We start from the raw sequence: 23482 nt of genomic DNA on the forward strand, positions 1-23482 counted from the left end.
CCGCTCCCTACACCACAGCCTGCTAGGTGTCCACTTCTCTGACCCCAGCAAAAATGATTGCTTAGAATCATTATAGTTTAGTCTACCCCTCCCAAATCCAAGGAATCCTCTGGCTAATAGGCCTGTGAATGCTGCCATTAACTCCTCCCACCACTTGGTTCAGTGCCTGGCGTTTGTGAATGAAGCATGTATCATCTGCTGTGCTAGTGGCTAAGCCTCTGGACTGCGGGACTTGTGCAGTCCTCCCAAAAATATCATAAAATTGGCATTTCCCTCAGATACAGCAGAGCAGCCTCTGACCCAGAGAAGCTGCTCGATCTTCCTAAAGTAATGTTGTTTCCATGTGGCCATTCCCTGTTCTCAGTCAGAATTTAGACTGGATCCATCCTAACGCACCGTGAGAGTGACTGGCGTGTGGGTGTTACAGTCACAGTGCCATGCACATGGTGTGGCAGACTGGCTCACGACAGGCACTGACCTGGAAACCTGTCCACTGAAGGTGTGGAGAACACTCAGGAGGAACACACTAGAAAGTGATGAAATCATGAGACAACACCCATTAACCACAACCCCTTTAGGAAGCCCGGCTTTGTGGAACGCATCAGACCCGACATCAGGGGCCCCAGATTCTACGCCTGGCTCCGACCAGAGGACACATGGCTTTCCCAGGAAATGTCCCCTTGTGAGTCTCGGAACAGACGCCAATGCAGATGGTGTGATTGTACCACGCAGATGACAACCTGAAGACGCAGAGAACCTAACTGCTTACTCCAAACTCCTCTGTGCAGGAGAGCAAAGCCAGAGTAGAAAGCAGGGCGAGGGAGTCAGGCTCAGTACCCTAGCCTCCCTAGGAGACACTAGGAGGAAGGGCCTAATACTTCACATTGCCATAGACTCTAAAAGGAAGGTTTTGAGGTTTTTTTCCCCAGAGTTTGCCCTAGAGTCAGGTGCACTGAACAGAATCAGTAAATGAAGTTGAATTTAGGACACTAAAAAACAAGCCTATGACGTGAGTTTGTAAGGAAAACACAGGGAAAGACACTGTGCACCACTTCCCTTTGCAGTATCAAATCTTTAGGGTTAACTTTTGAGTCCATGATACACATGAGACTATTTGGGAAGATGTTACAGGGTCATCCTGTCTTCGTTCCAGAAATTTTATGTTTAACCTAATGGGAAATGTGGCCCCTCCTTTACAATATTTGTTGATGATAAATAACTTTGCAGAAAAGATGGAGTTGATTGGCCTACAGAAATGACTCTGCATTCATGCCGATGCATACACATGGTAAATAATCTGCCTTCTTCTTATGAAACCACGTCTCATTGATCAATCTTTTGTAAGGAAATTGCTAATGAACTTATGCCTACTGTGAGCTTAATCAGGGCATCATAGCTGCTTGGGGTGCTGAGTTCTCCAAGTGTGACAGAGTCCCCTGCTTTAGGCTCTCCAGACAGAGCAGGTGGAGGAGGAGGGGATCCCCTGTTCTTCATGACCATGTACAGAATTCCAAGAAGGTACCAGAGAAACTGTAGCTTGTGATCCAAAGAGACAGGCTCTGGTACTTTGGAACCCTCAGAAGCAAATGGGGTATGAATTATATATAAATTAAGCCACCACACTGATATGGCCAAGAAAGTACTGTCCAGATGGCGCTGAGTACAAAAGACAGTGACACACATTCCTTCGCCGTTTTACTATTTATGAGTCCAAGGCTTGAGTCAGCTGGTGGTAGGACAGGCTATCTGTTAGCACCAAAGGAAGCTGGGCCTTGCTCTTTCATTTTTGTTTGACACTGGCCTTGATCTCCCTGACACAATCCATTTTCACAGAGCTACAGGACAGGATAGGGTTGCAATCCTATTGAAAGGCTTGTGGCTGTTGGAGATACAAGGGGGCAGTTCTACTTTGTTTCTTCTTTTTCTTTAGAAAAATAGCTCTGATATACCTTGCTTCCTGCTCGGGATTCTCTCACAGGTTTTTAAAAGAGATTTGGAAAGGTTTCAGACTAGGTAAAATATGTGTTATCTTGTTGCTCATTTGCTAGAAACGTTAAGTGTTTCAACAGCCAACTTACAGTTTTCACTCTGTCCATGTCACTCATTTTGTTTATTTGGTTGTTTGTTTGGAAGAACCTTTCTTTTCTGTAATGCCCTAAAGGCCAAGAGGGAGCTAGGCAGTTAAGTGTTTGTGGGAAATATATCCCCATGAGGGCTTAGCAATAGACCAACTGTAACAGTTTCCAGGTGGTAATTTTTTGTAAGTAGACCAGGAATTCAAAAGCATTTCTTAACCAATCTATAGGTCAACCAGTAATGACCTATAAAGAGGCATAAAATTGGACCATGATATCAGGAAGCTATGGCTTTCAATGTTCTTGGTACAAAACCAGTGACTCTGTGAAAGTTCACCCATTATTGTAGGCCTCAAGGTTCTGGCTTGCTAAATTCGAGGGGCTGAGAGTACATGGGGCTGACTAGCTCATCCAAACAACATGCAAAGAATATGTCTTATTGAGCCTTTAACAGATTTTGCCTCAAATAAACCTTAGATGGAACAAGACACCAGTTTACAAATAAGAAACCTGAGTTCTTATGGCTCAAGACCATAAAGGGCCACCACAGGGAATACAGCCCAACTGCAGACTTGGATCTTTGAGACACCATTGTTGTGAATGTCCATGGTGATCTGCTTTTTAGGGACCATAGCATTGAGTATTTATAGGTTCTGGTTTTTAGATTTCCAGTTAGTGACTACTTGAATATCATGTTTATCACTGGTCCCATATACATTTCCCTTTTTCAGAATCACAATTTCTATATTCTCTGATTCTGGGTCTTAGAGTGTAGCAGCAGCAGGAACCTAACAAGCTTTTCAGGCATATCTGAAGCTTCTGAGGCTGGAGGATTGCTGTCCTGACCTGACGTGCTCATTCCCTAGCAACTGGCTGGTACTTGCATTCCTCACCCAGTGCCCCAAGAAACACACAGTGCCAACTGCCTTTGAGTTCCTGAACCAACTAGATCCAAGCATTTTGTTTATGCCTTTGTGCAGTCCTCAAAGCTGTAGCTCCTAATCCTTCAAAAAACAAAGAACATCTGTACTTTGATGTTTGTCTTTGTTACTTCCTTCTAGTCTACCTGGAATCTCCAAACAGCCTAGACACAAACTCTGTCAACACACGTACAGCCCAACATACAGCAAACCTTGAGCTAACAGCAACTTAAAATAGCTCTATTTTAAGATTCACCGTTTATTCAAATAGTTAAGGCTGTAAATTCCTTAGCAAAGGTGCTTTCCCATCTATTTATCCAGTCTCACTCCTGGAATACCAGTAATTTCGGGAAATAATTTGTGTTTACTTGAGACTAATTTCTAATCAAGACTCTTGTCTTCTCCAATGAAGGAAGAATGCCTTGATGATAAAACTGATACACATACACAGGTAATATATAATTTATAACTGATATATTATACATGTATACATAGATAAGTGATTTCTCCTCTAGTATTGATTTTTATACAGCATCCACTAAGTGCAGATATGTTGTGTTTATGGAAAATGTTTAGAATTTAAGGTCATTAAAATTTTTGAGAGCAATACATTCGTTTTCTTTATTTTTCAGTTTGAAGCTTAAAACCCTTGAGGATATCAGGTGGAAAATAGACTCTGATCCTTATGCAATACAGTCATATTTAAACTGATAATGTGAATGGGTATGTATATATGTATAAGTAAAAATATTAACATAGATTGCCTGTCAGTTTAGAGCACTTGGCTTAAGACTCCTCTGTCATTTTTACAATAGGCATTCTGAATCAAAGTTGCCAAGAAACTTTCACAAAGGGAGAAGTACAATATTCAAAAAGAAAAAAAAACCTTACACATTTATAAAATTTCCTCTGTTTTTTCCACATCAAAACAACACAGCGTCATTTTCTACCCTTTCGAGAGCAGCATCCAGGGATGACGAGCCCACATCCTGCACACTGCTTCTGCTATTAATGTGCTTATATAAGCAAGACCGTGGGCTCTCTGTGGAAACACAAGGCGTGTGAATCACCTGACTGATGAACCAGCTTACAGCTGGCACAGCACTCAGGGAGTGACAGCAGCCGAGCTGCAGGTTTAATGGGACCGTCAGCCTCTGCCCATCACGGAACTTCCATTATTTTACTTATCTTCTGTCGGTTTTCTTTTGGCATCAGTCACTAGCAAAGCTACTTGGACTCATGAAGACTGACATATGTCCTCTGTGCTTTTTAAAGATACAGACTGAACATAAAGATTAGTTTAAATTTTAGTATATATTCATAATTTTGTTATATTTGTGTAATGAACAACATTAGGTTTCTGGAAAAAATGCCTTTGACACACCCACTCACTCACGTACATGCTTAATTAACTGTTGGTCTCCTAATCTCAGGAATAACTATCCTGGAGTTTTGTAAAGAGTAGTGTTTTCCTTGATATTTTAGTTGGGAGTGTGAATGTGTCATTGCCTCAACCTGGGATTCGTTCAAAACTCAAACACCAAAACCTCCCAAACCAGGGGGACTCTTCACAGCTAGCAGCCAGCTCCTAAAGTGACATACTTCAATCTGTCACGTTTTGAAACAAGGTTTAACACCAATGACTTAGCTGGGTCTCTCTGAATGGCACCAGCTTCCAATGGTGACAGCCTTGGAAGTGTGTGCTCACAACTATATCAATTCATGGAATGACAGCATGAGAAAATGAAGGAAAATTTCCTTGGGCTCTTCATCAAAAATATAAAAATAACTAATTCTGCAGTTTCCTGAGTGACCACAGTTAGTTAAAACACAATAAACAATGATAAAAAAAGTAAGAATTTATTTCTATATGATAAAAACAAGAAATAAAAACTAACTTCGCTTTGATAGGGGTGTGTGCGTATGTTTGTGTGTGTGTGTGTGTGAATGTGTGTATGGGCATGTGTACATGTGTATATGTGTGCATGTGTGTGTATGTATGCATGTGTGTATATGTGTGTGTGTATGTGTGCATGTGTGTATGTGTGTGTTTGTGTGTGTGTTTCTTATGGTGTGCTCACCCACCCTTTACTAGTTTATCTTTCAAGTAGGTCCACTCCTAAATTGGAATCACAGTCTATGGGAGGTCCAGAGTGCATGTCTCAAGTAATTAATCTGGCATAATTAAAGGAACAGTACTGCAAACCGGCACTGCACATCTTATTATTTAAACTGGCGATCTGGCAGTGAGTAGCAGAATGCAGGCCGTAACCTCACACCCCCTACCCTGATGTCCTCAGCAGCAGCACACGATCAGTGGGGCAGGAAACACAGTGGTTAGGTAAGCCGTGCTGTGCTTGCCCATACGCCATGAACTTCCATGGAAATGCTTTGCTCAGTCGTGATCTTCCAGATATTCTAATAAGCATGACTTAAGTACATTGATCTCTCGGGGGTACCTTTTGGTAGCCATTCTTCATTTTGCCAAACCCATGCACCCATGCATGCACACTCCCTTGATGTAATCATCATGCTGCAGAACCAACTACACAGTGAAGAACTTGTCCAAATTCATCAGCCTATCTGTAGGTCACTGGCTACTTTCTCATGTTCTCCTAGGCACAGACATTTCAATTCCCATTCTGTTGACGCTTGAGTTTATGCTGCCCTCAGAGGCAATGCCACGTGTATGTTAAATGGACGGGCAGTTATCTTGTCTCCTTGATAATTAACAAAGATGTTAAGGACTAATGCCAAGTCAGTGTCCTGGCTGGAGACAGTCCACTCCCTGCTAAATCATTGTTTATGCTCTGTTAAGCCATTTTCATTGAAGCTTATGGGCCAATATAACATCCAACCTAGAGGCTTCTCGAATTATGGGAGCATTACTGATGATGAAGCGATCTATTTTCATTTCAGATCATCATCTTGACACTTGCTGCAGACAAGCCAAGAAACGAAATTGGGCAAGATCTAAGTTTAAATTTCTCAAAATTTCACACCATTTATCCGTTCCCCCATCATACTTTGTCTCAGAATACACACTAATAGTAGTGTTTCTCACTTTTAAGATAATATGCTCCAAAATCTACTTAAGTCTTTTCCCCTCAAATTATGCTACTTTGACTCATTGTATTGAGTTCTCAGTACCCTCTCCTCTTCCCTTGCTTTGTGCTTTCTTACTTATTCTCACATCATATGTTGGTATCATGCACAAGTCGGTGGGGCAGAGATGAGGGAAACTTTGATGTTCCCCAAACCTATATTAATAACAGTTCTAGTTAGACAGGCTAAAACAGCTGTCAGGAATGAGCTCTGAACCCAGAAGGCTACCAGGTCAAAGTCTACAGGCAACAGGAAACAGATGGAGTGCTCACTTACCTGCTTCTGATCAACAATTATTTCGAGGTCTTCATCACTGCTTAGCTTTCCATAGCCTTGTTCTTTACTTTTCTTGTGAAAGAACAATTTTAAATATCATTTAGTTTCTTTTCATTAAAAATAATCTTAATTCGTACTTAATAATCCTTAAGATAAAACTCTTCATTTAACCCTTTCACCAGCCACAATGCACCATTCCTGACATCAGTCTCTCATGGAGAGCAGCCCCCATCTTAAACCTGTGCATCGACTCTATCTGCTTATCCTCTTGTGGCCAAAGTATGCCTCTGGTCCATCTCAATATTCTCTTTTATTTCATAGTATCAGCAAAAATTCTCTACCACTATGAGATAAACAAGCAGTTCTTTGAAAACTCTTAGCACATTTTTCTTAAGAACAGAAACTTCATTTAGAATCATACTACTCTTAAAATGTCAACTATCACACATTATATTTTAATGCTTTATGTATTTTTAAGAATAAGAGAACTATTATATAACTCAGATAATGAACTCTCAAACTTTCAATAAATCATGTAAATAGTAATATTGGAAATAAAAGGCAGTTTTTAACATAATGAAGTTTAAAAATTAGGTAGTTTATGAAGTTGGAAGAGTATGGGCCATAACTATAGGCACACTCTATTGCTATCTTATTGTTTCATTGTTGTGGCTGGTCCTAATGAGTGTTCCCTACCCATCTTCCCCACAGCAAAACTTATAAATACAAATTCTAAGGTTGGAAAAGGAGTCCAAACATAACCATCAAGGTTGTGTTACAGAATAATGGTAACGTAATTAACGGTAACATTTTTCTTCTCCCCAGTGGGAATACCAGAAGTGTAAGAGGACTCTGTCATACAAATGACAAATGGAAATAAACGTCATTATGCAGCTTTCTGTTGTCCAAAGTAAAAACCAAAACCAACCAACCAAAACAAAACAAAAAGGTACCTTGATATATCCATATAAACTACAATTAAGAGAATTAGATTTCTGAAGTTTCTGTCTATGGCATCATAGACACCCGTGCTGACTTGGAGTCCCGCATATCAATGGTCAGGACACAAGGCTTCTTTATGCTGAACAATGTCATCCTTTTCTCCTCTTTATAACATTTCAAACTATGAATTCTGACACATCTTCCTCCCCATAAATATACCTCTTATTCTGTGTCATTTACTGTAATCGAGATCAGAGGCTTTAAGTTTTGAAATGCATAAATTAAAAAACCCCAACTTCATCTACAGACTGACAAATTCCAACACTTAGGACAGAACACATGGTCCCAGTGTTCCTCTCAGTTATTATTCTTGTCCTCATCTGAGGTTCCATTTCAAGATGGATGGGAAAGAAAATGAATGTGTTTGGCTTGAGCCAAGCTGACTTCCTGTCTTTTGGCTTCTGGGTCCTCTCAGCCCAGTGTTAGGAGATGCTATCTAGAGTCCTCAGCTACACAACCCTCAGAAATGCCTTTCCCAATATTGATCTGTATACGTACCAAGTAGTTCATCTGCATGACCGGATTTCTGGACAAAAGGGCATTAAGTAGAGATGGAATGTGAGTCCTTCCATCCATTTCACTGTCAGACATCCCAGAATTCTTTGCACCAGCGCCAGTGGCTTCATTGCCAGAACTTGCTGACCAGAGAACCACAGATCTTGCCCGGCAACAGTATTAATAATGCACAATAATAATTGAAGTATTCCCGAATCACTGTTCTGACTTTGTAAACATCCTGAAATTTTTGGCTACTGTAAGAAGCCATGGATATGATATTTTCTTTTTCTAAATTGTATCATGCACTTTAATGCTTCCTGGCTACTGCTCTCTTTAATGATTTTTAGAAACCTATCTATTATTTATAACATAAATTTTGTATTTAATCCCTTACATATAGACTATATCTCCTGGTCATAAAAGCTCAATTTCCCTATTTAAGCCCCTGCCTGAGACATTCCTGACATTCACTGCTAATAGATATATAACAATGTCAGCACATACAGAACACAAGAAAAAGTTGCAATTTCTATTAATATTACATTTCGCTTTTCCCACTTAATCCAGACTATCTGATTTAGTAACACATTCCCAGGGAAGAGGGGTCAGGAAAGAAGATTATGTCCACAACTACTCCATAGAAGTTGCCATTTTCCAGGATTGGGAGGAAGCATTTGGAGTTCTGATTTTTGTGCTTGATCCTCTAGTCTCCACAAGACATAGAAAGCAGACAGAACCAGCAGCTTTGAGAGTTTCCCTTAAAATCAAGCAACATTTTCAAGTCTACCCCATGACCCAGGGACACTCATCCTTCCTTAATCCATACAGTCACCCACTTACTGATATCTAGTGCAAGCACAGTCCTCTTTCAAGTACTGAGCTGCCCACTTTGCTTAGCTGAGCCAGCCCAGGCGGGGATCTTCAGTTCTCCTCCCTCCTCCCAGCCGGAAAGCCCTGTCTTCTTCCTATGCACTTTGCCAAGCCCAGAACGCAAGTCCCTGGCTTCTGCAAGACCTCGCACGCATCAGCCAGAGGAGTGAACTAGGAGGAGGAAGAAAGCTAATCTTCCCACTGTCCAAGTGTGAGGGGGCAGGGCTTATGTGGGAGGAGAAGCCACAGAGTAAGCACATCCTGAGCTCCACCCACAGCTCTGGCAAGATGCTGAAGCTGAGAGTTTCCATTGAGGCAGGGAGGTGAGGCCCCTCACATCCGAGCCTTCTCAGGCTGACTACTTGTGGTAATTTCTGTGCACTCTTCACTAAGTGCATCTGAGAAGAAGGCATTAGTGTCCGGGAGACAAAAGGGTGAGAGGACTCAGGGTGGAGAAGAAAAGAAAGGAGAGTCAGAGTTGGCTAACACTGTCTCCTTGCCTGTAAAAAGCTCTCTCTCAGCCCAGGCTGGCTGTCATGTCTGAAACTCCAAACACAGTGTCTCTTATCTCCCCCCTCCATCCCGAGTGACATTGTGCTGGATTCTATCTGGATTTGATCTAGCTTGGAACAGGATTGCTTAGTTCTTTGTTCATTCAGACTGACACCTTTTGAAATGCTATCCAATCAAATTACATCTATGGTTTCCTTAAGATGGAGAAGCCTGTCTTGGAACTCAACTCTGCCCTACACAGATTTCCACCCTGTCTCTTTTACCTTATGTACTGCCTCTCTGTCCCTTCACCCTTTCTTCCACAGAAGTAGAAATTGTGGACAATGTTATCATGACCATGGACAAGAAAATTATTCCACAGGAAAAGACTGGACAAAGCTAACAATAGTAACAGAAAGCAGTGATGCAGAGAGTCCACAGATGAGGTAACTTGCTTATTTTAGAATACGAGTTATGAAAAAGCTCAGAGTTTGGGGCTGGGGATGTAACTCAGTGATAGACCACTTAAATCACATGCATGAGGCTCTGGGTTCAAACCCCCAGTACTAGCCAATAAAACTTAAAAGAATTGTTTAAATGAAAAGATACTACCTGTTTGTATATTAAATTAAAAGTATTCTTCATACTCATGAGGAATGGGATTTATACAGAAGATTTTTTAAAGGGAAAAGGAACGCTTGGTCTACCTAACAAGGTAAATTGGCCCCAAGTGTAGGTTTCACCTAACTATAGATGTCAAAATGAATTTGCGTATAAGAACTTCAAAAATGGCTTATCATTATTTTGTTACTACTTCATGATACATAATAGGCATGAATTTATTAAAGAAAAATCACATGTAGAATTAACAATATAGTGGCTGAGAGATAAGACTTTTCCATTGCCATCTTGGCTCTGAGCCTCAAAGCTGTCTGGGTTCAAGTCCTATTCTCCAGTGTCCCCATCTTTAATCTCTTCCTTACCACCATTCTTCCCACTGCCTACCAAACTGCTTAGGTTTCTCCTCACTTAAAAGGTGATGTTCTTATTCTCCTTCACTGTTAAACTGGAAAGAATGGTCTATACTCATTCAAAGTTCTTGGCTCTTCTAAAGCTAACACAAGTAGGGTGATTAGCGAATTGATGAGCACCCCTAGAGCAGGTTGAATTGAATATCAACCAGAAAGGGTAGGGAAGACAGTGTACACACCAAGTCTCCACTGGGCAGCGGTGCCTTTGGAAAATCCTGCCAAGTGGAAACACCTTCTTGACCATTTCACCATGTGTCCGTACCTAAGAGGAGGGGTGGGGCTCTACATCCAGATGGAGGGACCAGAGAATGGCAGGAGTCGATAGACATGAGACAGAAGAGGTGAGGCTCAATTCAGAAGCCCAGAAGCAGGAGAAGAGAGCACATTAAAGGGTGCGAGAGAGAACCAGGAGAGAGCGCCGATGGCTAATTCCAGGAGAGAGCGCCGATGGCTAATTCCAGGAGCATATATGATCTATGACCCTTCCCTGAGTGAGGTGTTGGAAGTCATCCATGAGTAGGAAGAGAGGCTCAGACGAAAGTCAGATGCAGCGATGGGACACACTGGTCCTGAGAGCAAAGATGGAGGGAGGCTATGCCATTCCTTAGGAAACTAAGATACAAGGGTCTGGATGAAAGACCAAGGACTCAATGCAAGATTATCAAGACAGGCTTAGTGCTCCCAACGGGGCTTCATATAAAAGGCCTGGGTACATTTACAATTCAAGAAAAATAAGCACAATGCTGCAAATGTGAAAACACAGATCCCAGAGAGAATCAGGGAGGAGCCAGCAAACAGGAGCAAAGACCTCTCTGTTTTACAACTGTGTGTGAAGTCTTTACGGAAAAAACAACTGGATAATTCTTTATCGAAAGCTAAAAGTTGTATTTTCAAGAAAGGAAAAATTAAGAATGCTCTTTTCATTAAACTTTAGAGTGTTTTCCGAAGCAAAACTGAATTGCATGACTCAAAAAAAGGAAGCGAAAGTTGACTGCTTAAGAGATCCATGCGATTGTTGTAGAGAGGCTCCTGTAAAGGCCTTACAGAAAAGTGCCTGGGCATGCTGTGCCATCTCTCTGAGTTGCCGCTAGATAGGGTAATGTTTTGATTTATTTTCTTAAGGGTACAGCATCATGCCCTAGCTCTTGTCCCTGGGTCTTGTGGTGAGCAGTGTGAGGTGGCAGCATAAATACGGTGTTTGCTTATTTCGTTGAGGATGGCTTCCACCATCTGACAGGATTCTGGTCCTATGTCCTTTGTCTTTCTTAAGGTCCCCAGTGTCAGCATAGCCACAGAGGACACTGCTGAGACAGCCAAAGAAGCGAGGGGAAGAGCGAACAGGAAATGAGGAGGACAGTCTCTGCCAAGTGGAAAGGTTGACAGCTATCTACCCTGCTCCCAGTTCCAAGCCCGGGTGGGCTTCTTAAATGGACATGGAATGATAGCTGTTAGACTTCTGTTTTTTCATTCAAATTTGGGAATAAAAATGTCATTGTTACAGATATTTATAGTAGAGGGTTAAATGTGGGACTAAAGTGTATGCGTGTTTGTATGTATGGACTGTCTCTGTCTCTCTCTCCCTCTGTCTCTGTCTCTGTCTCTCTCTGTCTCTGTCTCTCTGTCTGTCTCTGTCTCTCTCTGTCTCTGTCTCTCTGTCTCTCTCTGTCTCTCAGTCTCTCTGTTTCTCTCTCCCTCTGTCTCTGTCTCTCTCTCTCTGTCTCTCTGTCTCTGTCTTTGTCGCTGTCTTTCTCTTTCTTGGTTCCCCCTCCGTGTGTGTGTGTGTGTGTGTGTGTGTGTGTGTGTGTGTTTGTGTGTGTGTGTGTATGTGTGTGTGTATGTGTGTGTGTGTGTGTACCTACACACTCATGCTATGGTAAAACAGTGCCCACAGAATTCATTGTTTTATTTTACTTTTGGGTCAGGCTTGAACAAACAAAGCACATGGCCCACAGACTCCCTTCTGAAGTTCTATTATCAAGCAAGAAGAGAAGACAAAAAAATCACTTTTAAAACTGCATCTGAAATCATGCATAAACCCCAAGATTTAGTAGACTTTTTTTATTTTAAAGCTAACTCTAACAGGGGAACAGTCATTAGTAGCTAGGTGAGGGCGTGAAGTGAAGTAGGTTTTACTCTAGTTGTGCAGTCAGTCCTTTATGCTGGCTTTTCATGATCATCTTTTTTTTCTTTCTACTGTCTCACTGTGTAGCCCTTGTTTGTCTAGAACTCAATACGTAGAACAGGTTGGCCTCAAAGTCATGGAGGTCAGCCTGCCTCCCTGCCCAGGGTACTGTGAATAAAGACATGCACCACCACAGCTAGCCTAGGCTTTTCTATCTTTAAGTGGCTCTTGGAAAGTATGAGAGTAAATGACCTAGGTGCTACGCTAGCCTCTCCGGCTCCTTGCTTACTCCCCTGTCAGCTCACTGTCTGCAATGCTTCTTCTGAAGAACAATATATGCCATCACATCTCTACATTTTCTTTTAAGGTTTATTTTTAAAAATCCTGCAACTCAGTAAACTTCCAAAGTGGGTGCACTAAAAACTCAGGCTTTTCTTCTCTCTAGCAAGTCATTGTTTTGATTTGGAAATCAGATAGCTTGCTGCCTTCCTAGAATGGACAGCTGGAGATAGGTCTCATCCCTAGGATTAGGGAGGAGGATTTCTGATCAAAGGGCTAGGATTTTTATAGATCTCAGTCAAGAGCAAGTGATCAAACAACTCCACTCTTTGAGACAAAACTGTGTGTTGATGGGCAGTGCAAGTGGATGCTAATTGCCAACCTGAAGCCTTTGATCTTGGTGTCTTCACGAATGACAACCGGCAAATGGCTTCATCTCATGCTCTGGGATCCATGGACTTAGATCACTTCCTGGACAAAGCTAGAATAACTAGTGGCCTCCTAGGGGGTCCACCCTGGCTTTAAGGAATGACACGTGGGTGTCACATTGACGTCAAGAAGGCAGCAAACAAAACTTAAGCTTGAAATTTCAATTCTGTAAGAGTCAGCCATGTGCTACATGGTTTTAAAGACAATAAAGAAAGCATTTCTTAACTCCCCCTTATCCCCCAAATCAAACAAAAGGACACTCAGAGAAGCGTCAAGCAAATCGGATGTGCTTTTATAGAAAATTCAGAGTCCAATTTTCTTTCATATAAAAGGTTTTCTTCTCCACAAAAACCAGGCTCCTTAGAAACTATAAACACAATTGGTATAAATGAAAACATTTTGGCCCTCTAAAACATGGTGATTGAAAAGTTGTATATTATAATCTGTGTATCTGGTGTGATGTGGTCTCGGTGCTATTTCCAAGGGAAGAAGAAATAAAGTTTCACATCTCCCACCAAACACAGTGGTCCTTTGTGTACGATGGTAAGGACTCCTGGAGGGTGGACCTAGCATTTTGGATCCCAAAAGGTAAGTGACTCTTACCGCTCTATGCTATCCTCTTCCTTCCCCATTCAGTCCCGTAGTCCTCACAGTTAAGAAAAGAGAAATCTCTCCCTCTTGTTTCTTTGAAATATGAGTAGGGCAAGCACAGTCACAATGGAGACACAGTGGTGATGTTCTACAACGGCAGTCCCGCTGACGATACCCATTTCTGCTTGGTGGGCATGGGTCATGTGACACGTCCTCAAACACAGGTGCGCTGACCCGGGGCCTCTCTACCCCATTCTTTCTTTTCTCCCTGGAGCACCTGCCTCCCACACCTGCTGCTGATGTCTCTTTATAACAACCGCTCTGCGCGTTATGCATTTAAGACTGTGAAATGGAACTGAAGCGCTTTAATAAAAAGGAAAGAATATTCTATCTACTATTTTTCTAGTTTTTATGCCTACCCAAATCCAGCACCTGTTTTTGACACATTGATGCAAGCTTGATAAAAACATTATGAAAGTTTGTTTTTCTGATAAGGCCTAACTCCAAGTCCATTGTGCACCTTCGTGTGGAAACTGTGTGACTGATGGACTTGCAATCACACCTCTATTATGGGCTTAAAGGAGTCGTACTTTTCTTTGATTTTCACATACTTGGCACTCAGCCATGAAAGTTCAGAATACTCTCTGCTCCTGTTTCTCCTGAGGGTCAGTCCGTCTTCTCCCCCTAAGCCTTCCCCTGACTACGAAACCTAGGCATCCTGCTCAGCTCTACAGTTCTCTGTCACTTTCATAGGTTTGCCAGTGATTTCTTTATTCCTCGTCTACAATGCTTAGAAGCTCACAATGTCCTTGTTGCACATAAGTCACAGTCAATCCTAAAGGTTGGGCTGTCTAGACTCCCTGTTCATCTTTATGAACGTACACTTCTAGGTGAGTATTGGTGAGCTCTTCCAGGGCACTAGGTGTGCAAAGTCAAAAAGATCTGAAGCCACAGATAGCTTGTTTATCCACAGGGCATGTGAAAATCAGTTAAGAAATTAAAGCTTCAGAGCCTAGAGGACACTTGGCTAAATCCAAATCATGTCCATTATTACAAAGGTAGACAATATTAGCAACAGGCAGTGAGTAAATGCATGGTAGCTTCTACTGAAAGGTAAAGTAGGTACTTTTCGGAAAGATTGCTGGCAAATGACCTCACGTATTTTGTGAATCCATGGCTCTTGGGAAAGGGGATTTGATGTTTAGGAATTGTGTACTTGAATAGCAAAGATCATTTCGAGCAGGTGCAGGACAGAATGCATCACACTGTCAGGTCATTAAGCTTCTAATGAGTTTACAAATGCAAAGCCAGGTTAGAAAAGCACAGAGTTTGCTTCCTGCAGGCACCTTGATAACTAGGGATGCTAGATTCAGTCAAGCAGAGAGCAGCAGCAACAGCAGATTGGTTCTATATGCAGCCTGTTCTTGCTAAGAGTGGGAAGTGGACTGAAGAAAGGGTTGGGGGCAACTGAGAGGGTCAGCAAAGGACTGCTAGGAACCTGTGAACATGGCTTGTCAGAGGTGACCACACACCAATTTCACAAGCACATACTTAATTCATCACTTAGAGTATACTTTTTTCAAGAGTGGCTTTGTGAGGCATATAATGTCTCTATTTCCTCAAGTCAGGTTCAAAATTTCAGTAAATGGGCTGAGGATAATACTAGAAATTCTCTTGATGTAGCAATATATAATTATTCAGGAAAAGAAATTAACGAGCTAAAGAACCTGAGGGAGAGAGCTTTGACAAACAGGGATGTTTGTGAGTAGTAACAAACATATTTGCATTCTGTGAAGCCATGAGCAAGTTTAACTTTCCCCGTTGTTTCTGTTTGTTGGAACAGAGTGAGCCTTTTTTCAGAAACACAATGTGAAACTGTGCTGTAGAGTATCTGAAAGGATGGATTGTGAAGTGATTTGGGGGCGAGGCATGGAGCAACAAGTTCTTTATGCAAAAACCAGCACTGAGCTGCTGCTGGGGGCGGGGTTAGGAATACTTGCTCCTGGGGGCGGGGTTTGGAATACTTGCTCCTGGGGGTGCATGGGGAGGAATACCGAGTGGCAGCATATTTACTCTAGTGTATTTGCAAACATGTTTCAAGCGAACTGAGGCCTCACCGCAGAGCTTAGCTCTAGTCAGGGCCAGCTGTTCCTGTGGTGTTTCACCTGCACTTAACTTGCCAGAGGACAAAACTGTTTAATGAGGGAAAGCTTCAGTGTTATCCTGTTTGACCACATGCAGTTCATCTTATCTTCTTGCTTGGCATTGATTGGGACCTCTTGCATTGACTGTGTCTTTTGTCCTCTTAATGACATTAATTGGAGTATGCTTTTGGTACAAATAATTTAACACGATTCCATGTTGACATCAAAACACCGAAAGATACTCTGCTCTAAATACACATTCTCAGAACTTCGTCTCTGCAAAGAGGAAGACCCACAGCAAGGGTCAATGATTCCTGATGTTTCTATGATTCCTCCATTCACAAAGTCAATCTTTACATTTTTCCTTTTCAATCATGCTCCAGGAATCCAATTCCAGATCCCTCCGAGAGGCTGCCACAAAATTCAAGAGACACATTATGGAAGATGGGTGCAAAGGAGGATAGAAGCCAGGGGAACGGGGATGTCTGCAGTAAAACTGTATTTGCTGGACCTGATGGCACAGTTGCATAATGAACTCACAGTGGCTCTGCCTGCATCGACAAGACACAAACAAGAACAAGCCAGGCAGATAACTGCATGAATGGGGGAGGGGCTTAGGAAGCCGCGCCCATACTGGCGGCCTAAAGCTACTGGCAATTGCTGGAGGAGGGATCTGGGCCTTGACAGTTACTTGTGAGAATGGTCTTACAGCTGTGCACATACAGTCAGCACTAGATGGACTCTATTAAATTGGTGGTTTCCGTAGGGAGAGGACAACAAATTGGGGTGTGTGTGTGTCTGCGTGTGTAAGAATAGAGGAGGTAGTAGAAGGGAAGAAATGGGATATATTGGGATTAGATCCAAATGTATTGCATGCATGTATAAATATTAAATTAAATATTTTTTAAATTCTAGAGAGACTGTGAGAAACACTTGAATAGAACAGAGCAGAGGACCTGAGGCTGAGACTCACCAGAGAACACTTTGAGTGCTTCCTCCCGAGTGAGTGACTTAATGAGTAAGTACTGAGAGACAGAATGACTGTCCCATGGTCAGTGTGGATGCCAATTTGGAGGCAGATACCTTTTTTTTTTTTCAGAGCTGGGGACCGAACCCAGGGCCTTGCGCTTGCTAGGCAAGCCCTCTACCACTGAGCTAAATCCCCAACCCCAGATACCGGTGGTTTTCACGGTGTCTGCAAACTCCTGCCAGCTGTAATGTGGTCCTGGGCGGGTGATTGAGGGGCCTTCATTAAGGAAGGCTTTAATCACATGGCCACACCATGTAACACCTTCTGATGGGAAACAGAAATAACCTGCAGTGTGTGCCTCTGCCACCCTAGGGGTTCCTCTGTTTTCATGGGTTTTGAAAGTTTGTTTTGTTTTGAACTAGGGTCTTATCTACGCACCACAGACTGGGCAGCAACTTATGATCCTTCTCCTTCTGGCCCCGAAGTGCTAGGACTATTGGTATATCCCACAATTCCTGGTTTACACGTAGATGCTTAATAAATGTTTTCAATACAAAACAAATTGCTACATCACAAAAGGACAGTTTACCCATCACTCTAACTTCTCATAACGTTTCTTCTTTTTTTAAATTACAACTTGTCCATCGTTTGTGTGTGAGCATGTGTGTGCAGGCATGCTTGCACTAATGTGTACGACTCAGAAGACAGCTTGTGAGCGTCCGTTCTCCCTTACACTGTAGATTCCAGAGTTGCCAGGTTTGCAAGGCAACTTTTACTGCTGAGCGTCTTACCAGTTATGCCTCCTGTTTCTTAATACCACTGCAGAAAAGTTGTATAGAAATGCTTTCTAATTGTGATGTTTATATATAGGTAGGGTGTGCTATGTATGTATATGTATTATATGTATGTATATATATATGCATATATGTATGTGAAGGTAATATCTACCTACCTATTTATAACATAAATGATATTATACTACAAAAACTGTGGTTCATGTCAGAAGTGCTTCCTGTTGTCTCAGGTATTTTAACATTTGACCTGCAGTTGATGCCACTGTTTGGGGAGGTTTAAATGTTACAGTTTTGATGCCTACTACCTACTCTCCTGCCCTTCCTGCCATTATGAACTTTGACCCTCTGGGACCATATGTCAGGATAAACTTTTCTTCTACATGTTGCCTTGGTCATGGTTTTATCACAGAAACAGAAAAGTGTTTGCGTCTACAAACACTAATCTCCCAGTACTCAGCAACAAGCTGTGAACACCTTATTAATACTCACCCATCCCCACTGTGCCTGTCTAAATTCACCCGGTATCCCTGGCTGCTGTTGAGAAAGTTTAAGGAACTCAACCTTCAGAATAAGAGCCCTGCGAACACTGGAGATGGTAACACACCCAAGGACTCTCTGCAGAGCCCTGGTGCTCCATGAGAAAGTCTCCGGAAGTCTGTAGGGTAAGAAGCACTTTCACAAGCAGCCCTAAGAGAGCATTTGTTTCCCACTGTGCTGACATTTGCACGGGCACTGGCCTGTAACAGTGTTGTACTGATCTGCTGACACCTTGATATGAACCAAAGGACTTGGAGCAGAATGTGCAAGTATGTTTGAGCCATATTTGAAGTGATGGCTGACATGTGAGCTATGGCGATTTAGACCTGGGGATCTGACCTTTTCCCGTGAAAACATGTGAAGAGCCATTTATTTCCAAGCCAAGGTTCAAGGTTTTGATAATACCCAGATTTTTAGAAAATGTGTATTTTCTATTTTTGTGCTCGCACCCTTGCAACAGTGGAAGAGGTCTTGCATGAGCCCAATGGCAATCTTACTGAGTGTGTTTTAATGTTGTATAATGAAGTAGAACAACATAGATGATATGAACCAACGAACTAATAGTCCCAAGTGACCAATACCCTACATGCCTTCAAATTAACAAGTAAGTTAAGAGCCATTCCAAATGCAAGGCAGCAAAAGATTTTTAAACCACGGACGTGGCTCACTGGTACAGCTTCAGACATCACTGTCTGACTTAATATTAAGTAATATTTGTCATATTTTATGGAGGCAGCAGAGAACGTTCATAATTATTGTGAAAGCCACCGAAACACATACCTCTCTCAACAGTACACTGTGTAAAGATGAATTTCCTTTCTTTTAAAGATTTACTTATTTTATGAGTACACTGCAGATGTCTTCACTAAAAGAAGGCCTCAGATCCTATTACAGATGGTTATGAGCTACCATGTGGTTGCTGGGAATTGAACTCAGGACCTCTGGAAGAGCAGTTAGTGCTCTTAACTGCTGAGCCATCTCTCTAGCCTATGAATTCTCTTATTTCAAAGAAGAAAGGCATATAGTCAGAGTTGAGATGCAGAACCACACAGAAGAATCCATCTCCCTCTGAAGCTCTGTTTTTAAAGGCATTTGCAATAGCATAACAAGGCTGTGACTCTTGCTGAAATTTCTTTGCCAGTGGAGTGTTTCCCCCCCCTCAAAACAATAAATGCATTATTGTTACTGTTTTTTAGCAAGTTTTAATAAATAATTAAATTTTATTCTGTTTTTTTCTTAATATAGTAAATGACAATGTTTGTAATTTATATACACAAGCTGTTGGGGGTGGGGTCTATGGTTGACTCTGAGTCTACAGAGCACCAAGGCAAATGTTTGAAGCCACCAACATGATAGGAAGAGGCAGCCTTTTCCTCAGGTCTGATAGAGAAATCATCTAGCAAGAGCCAGCCTTTCTTCCTCCCTCCCTCCATCCTCTTCCTCTCTCTATTCCTTCCCCTTCTCTCTTTCCATCCTTCTATTTCTCCTTCCCTCTCTCCCTCCCTCCCTCCCTCCATCTCTTCCTTCCTTCCTTCCTTCCTTCCTTCCTTCCTTCCTTCCTTCCTTCCTTCCTTCCTTCCTTCTTTCCTTCCCCCTCCTCTTTCTTTTCATTAGAAGTTTTGAAAATTTACTTGCTGGCCTAGAAGGCAAATCCTATGTATTTAGTCCACAGCCTGTTAATCAGTTTACAGGAGAGGAGAACCGAGAAAGGGACTGGAGCCTGACTGGCAGGCCCATGTGTGATGACAGGGACAAACCTTGGGTAGCTTTACTCAAACTTCTGTAAACATGCATCTAAGTGTCAACGTGCTTTCTTTCCTTCCCCACTTTCCAATAATGCTAAACAAAGTCATTTTATCTCATTTGGATTCTGTTGGAAAGTTTCACGATAAGCCCTGTAAAAAATTATCCAATTAATTTTCTAGTAACTGTGCAGTGCTATGTAGTGCCTGAATTATAGTGCCGCAGAGTTCATAAACATTGCATTTGGTCTTGAGCCTGTGCTGCAGCAAGGCAACCACATGATGGAAGATACTGGTCCCTTCATTTCTAGCTGAGGAAAAGGATTTTAAGAGAAGAAAGTAATTTGTCCATCTGGAAAGTGGTAGGACACAGAATCAATTTCAGGTCTGTTGATTTTTCTGTTCCTAACTGCTTTGTCCTCTTTGGGTGAAAAAAAAAAGCCGAGCCTTCTGTTTATCAACAATGTCAACAATGAAAACCAGGACTGGCTGGGTTCTGAGGTCCTTTTAGTGTTGAAAATAGTTCCAGATCCTCCCAAGTCACTTCCTTTGTCCTGTAAGTCAGTGGGAAATGAGGTACTGCAAACCATAGTAGAAGACTCTTGTTATCATCGTTCTTCCTCAGCATGCCAATGTAGCCCATGCACAGCCCGGCAGCTTTGGTCTCCATGAACTCCTAGGTCAAATGTGCTGTCAATAAGACAGAAATAGATGAATGGCATCCCGAGATGCTTCAGAAGAACCACAGGGTGGGGGCACGGCAGAAATGCAAGTTTTCCAGGCTACAAGCCAAAGGATTCTATATATACTGTTGACCTCAACCCTGCAGCCACTTCTGGAGGTGACCAGGTAGGTCAAACACTCCACTCTTCTGCTTGCTGATACTGGCATGTGAGAGATTTGAGTAGCTGTGGATGATCCTACATTTAATGGCTGCTGCCCACACATGAACCATCCTTTTAGAAAGCACAGGGAATCTAACCAAGGATGCCTGGTCTTCTCTCCATGTTCTCCTAGTGTCAGAGCCCCTGGTCCAGAGAACTGTTCTCCTGGAGCTGTTCTCTGTCCACTCCTGTACGACATGGCACTCGGATGATTCAGCTGGACTTCACCAGTACCTGTCTTAGGCTTTCTGCCTTACCACAAACCCACCTAGCTCATCTACCTGTGGCTGGTCCAGGGAAAAGAGGAGGAATCAGTTTTAGGTTAAAGAAGAAAGAAGGAAGGAAGGAAGGAAGCAAGCAAGCAAGCCTGCAGTGTGAAAGTGGGAATCCAGGCTTTGTTGGACCCACCCACAACTCTTCAATAATGGGGGTTTGGCAAGTATCTTGGGATTATCTGGTGGAGTGGAGGGAGAAGATGGACATGCTGTAGCCATCAAGGTAGGTCTAATTCTGGGGGATACAATGGCTGAGCAGAAGTAATCACAGAATTGAATGCTCTCTTTGCACACTGGCCCCAGCATTAATAGATAGTGTCTTGGTTTCATGTCCTGTTGCTGCGATAAAATACCCTGACAATGGCTGGAAAGATTTCTCAGTGGTTAGAGCACAGGCTCCTTTTCAAGAGGATACAGGTTTGATTCCTAGAACCCACAAGTCAGTTCACATTGTCTATAACTCTAGGCCCATGGGATTCAATACCAGCTTCTGGACTCCGGGGGCCACACAAAACTACATATATATATATATATATATATATGCATATATATATATATATGCATATATATATATGCAAAAACTTTAAGAGAAATGCCCTATCAAAAGCAACTTAATGGAGAAAGGTTTGTTTGCTGCACAGTTCTGTGTTGCAGACCATTGCTATGTGGAAGCCAAAGCAGCAGGGAATTGAAGAGGCACAGTCAGAGCAGGGAGTGATGAGCTAATGAGCTCTCAGCTAGCTTGCTGCAGAACTGCATATCTAAGGGATGGTGCCACCCACAATGACTGGGGCCACAGATAGTGCAGATAGTAGGCACCACCCAGAGGGACACTCTCAAGAGTGCTTTCCATACAATTATGTACAACTTTATACAAAGATGATGAAATGCAAATGACTGTCCTAGCAAATGTCCCTTGGGAAGGATGGTTTGCTATGTGCTACCTTGGAGACTGTATATTTTATCACATTTAATTTTTGTGATACTATTAGTTTATTTGCAATTTCCCTGGCTTTCAAAGGAGGAAATAAAACGTTCTAAAGAAATATAGTAATCTTTCTGGGATAATATCCAAGGTCACGTGGCCTCTTTGTGGCAGAGGAGAGGGCACCAAGATCTAAGGCTTCCTAATTTTGAAAATGAGATACATTTCAGCTTACTGTCACATCCAGCATGATTCCATCACACAAAAGTTAGAGCTGCACAATAAAGAACTGATTGCGTGCAAATTTTAAAAAAAAAGAAAAGAAAAAAGAAAAGAAAGGAAGAAGAAAGTGTAAAAAGACACTTTTAGACATCTCTGAGAATAAATACATGACTTGGAAACACTGGAGCAGGTAAGAGGTCTATTTCTAGGACCAGGCTGCTTGGTTGAAAGCCAGCTCTACCTTGTACTGGCTTCATGGCTTTGCCTGAATGATTTGCCCTTCAGGTCCAGGTTCCTTCATTTGGGAACAATAACAGACTTTGTCATTTTGAGTTGCTGAAGTATTCAGAATAGGTCCTCTTTATGTTTGGGTATGCATGTAGAAATGAGCCATAGGTGTCATTATGCAGGCGCTATCTGCTCTTTCTTTTTTTGAGACAAGGTTTCATATTGGTCTGGAACTCGCCAATTAGGCTGGACTGGGTGACTAGCAACCCCTCAGGATCCTCTGTCTCTGCCTCCAAGTGGGTTCCAAGGACTAAACTCAGGCCCTCATGTGCTAAGCCATCTCCCCAGCCCAGAACACTTCCTGATATGCTTACCTACATTCTGTAAATATTTCCTGCTACCTCTTCCTCCCTTTCAGCCTGCCTTCCCTGCTTTTACCTTTGTCTACTGACTTTTCCTTCTTAACAGGTTGCAGTCACAGTGTATAACTACCAAACGATCTTCTTAGCAAGATGGTAAGACTCATGAAAGATGGCTTAGAAACTCAATCTTGAAGTTAAAAGACTATTTTTTTTAAACTGGGATTTAAAAATAGAACCTGGTGAGAAGCAGCCTTGCTGTGTCAACTCAGAGAGCTGTCCTGAGGGAACCCAGCAGAATTTTATTTTAAAACGCCCCTGGATGGCTCAGCTGCCGTCCATGGACACATCACAATTTCATTGATGCCTTGCTTTCTTGTGAGTCTGAACCAAATAGCACGAAGCATTCCAGCCCCACCAAACTCCCACCTCCAACCTCACAAAAGAGCTGCCTGAACCAGACTCAGATGTTGCGGTCAAGGAACTGCAGAGGATGCCCCTGCAGGGAGCTCCCTGGCTCCCTGGCTTAAAGTTCACCTCTTTGTTAAGTCTTCTAACACAAACTGTATTTTAAAGCAGCGTGTTTCAGGGATGGCTCAAAATATCAAGGACACAGAGAGAGCTACAGACAGCAGCGTTGGAGCATATCGAGAGGAGAACTTTGGTCTGCGTCATCGTCTGGGCTCTTAGCCTTGTTTTTAATCTTTGTTTG

General features: G+C 42.3%; 1 protein-coding gene across 26 annotated transcripts in view; it reads right to left on the reverse strand.

Moving 5' to 3' along the window:
- The window catches only part of Pex5l (peroxisomal biogenesis factor 5-like), a 213573-nt gene that overhangs the window by 147498 nt on the left and 42593 nt on the right, over positions 1-23482 (reverse strand). For 6 of the 26 annotated variants that reach the window (XM_087617015.1, XM_087617010.1, XM_087616986.1 and 3 more), the window contains exons 1-2: positions 7877-8970; positions 6377-6448 (exon numbers count right to left, since the gene is read on the reverse strand). In XM_087617015.1, the coding sequence (XP_087473141.1) occupies positions 6377-6448; positions 7877-7969 (165 nt within the window). In that variant the 5' untranslated portion in view covers positions 7970-8970. 26 annotated transcript variants of the gene reach the window in all.

The sequence above is a fragment of the Rattus norvegicus genome, chromosome 2, assembly GCF_021556685.1.
Source record: "Rattus norvegicus strain SHRSP/BbbUtx chromosome 2, alternate assembly SHRSP_T2T, whole genome shotgun sequence".
NCBI lineage: Eukaryota > Metazoa > Chordata > Mammalia > Rodentia > Muridae > Rattus > Rattus norvegicus.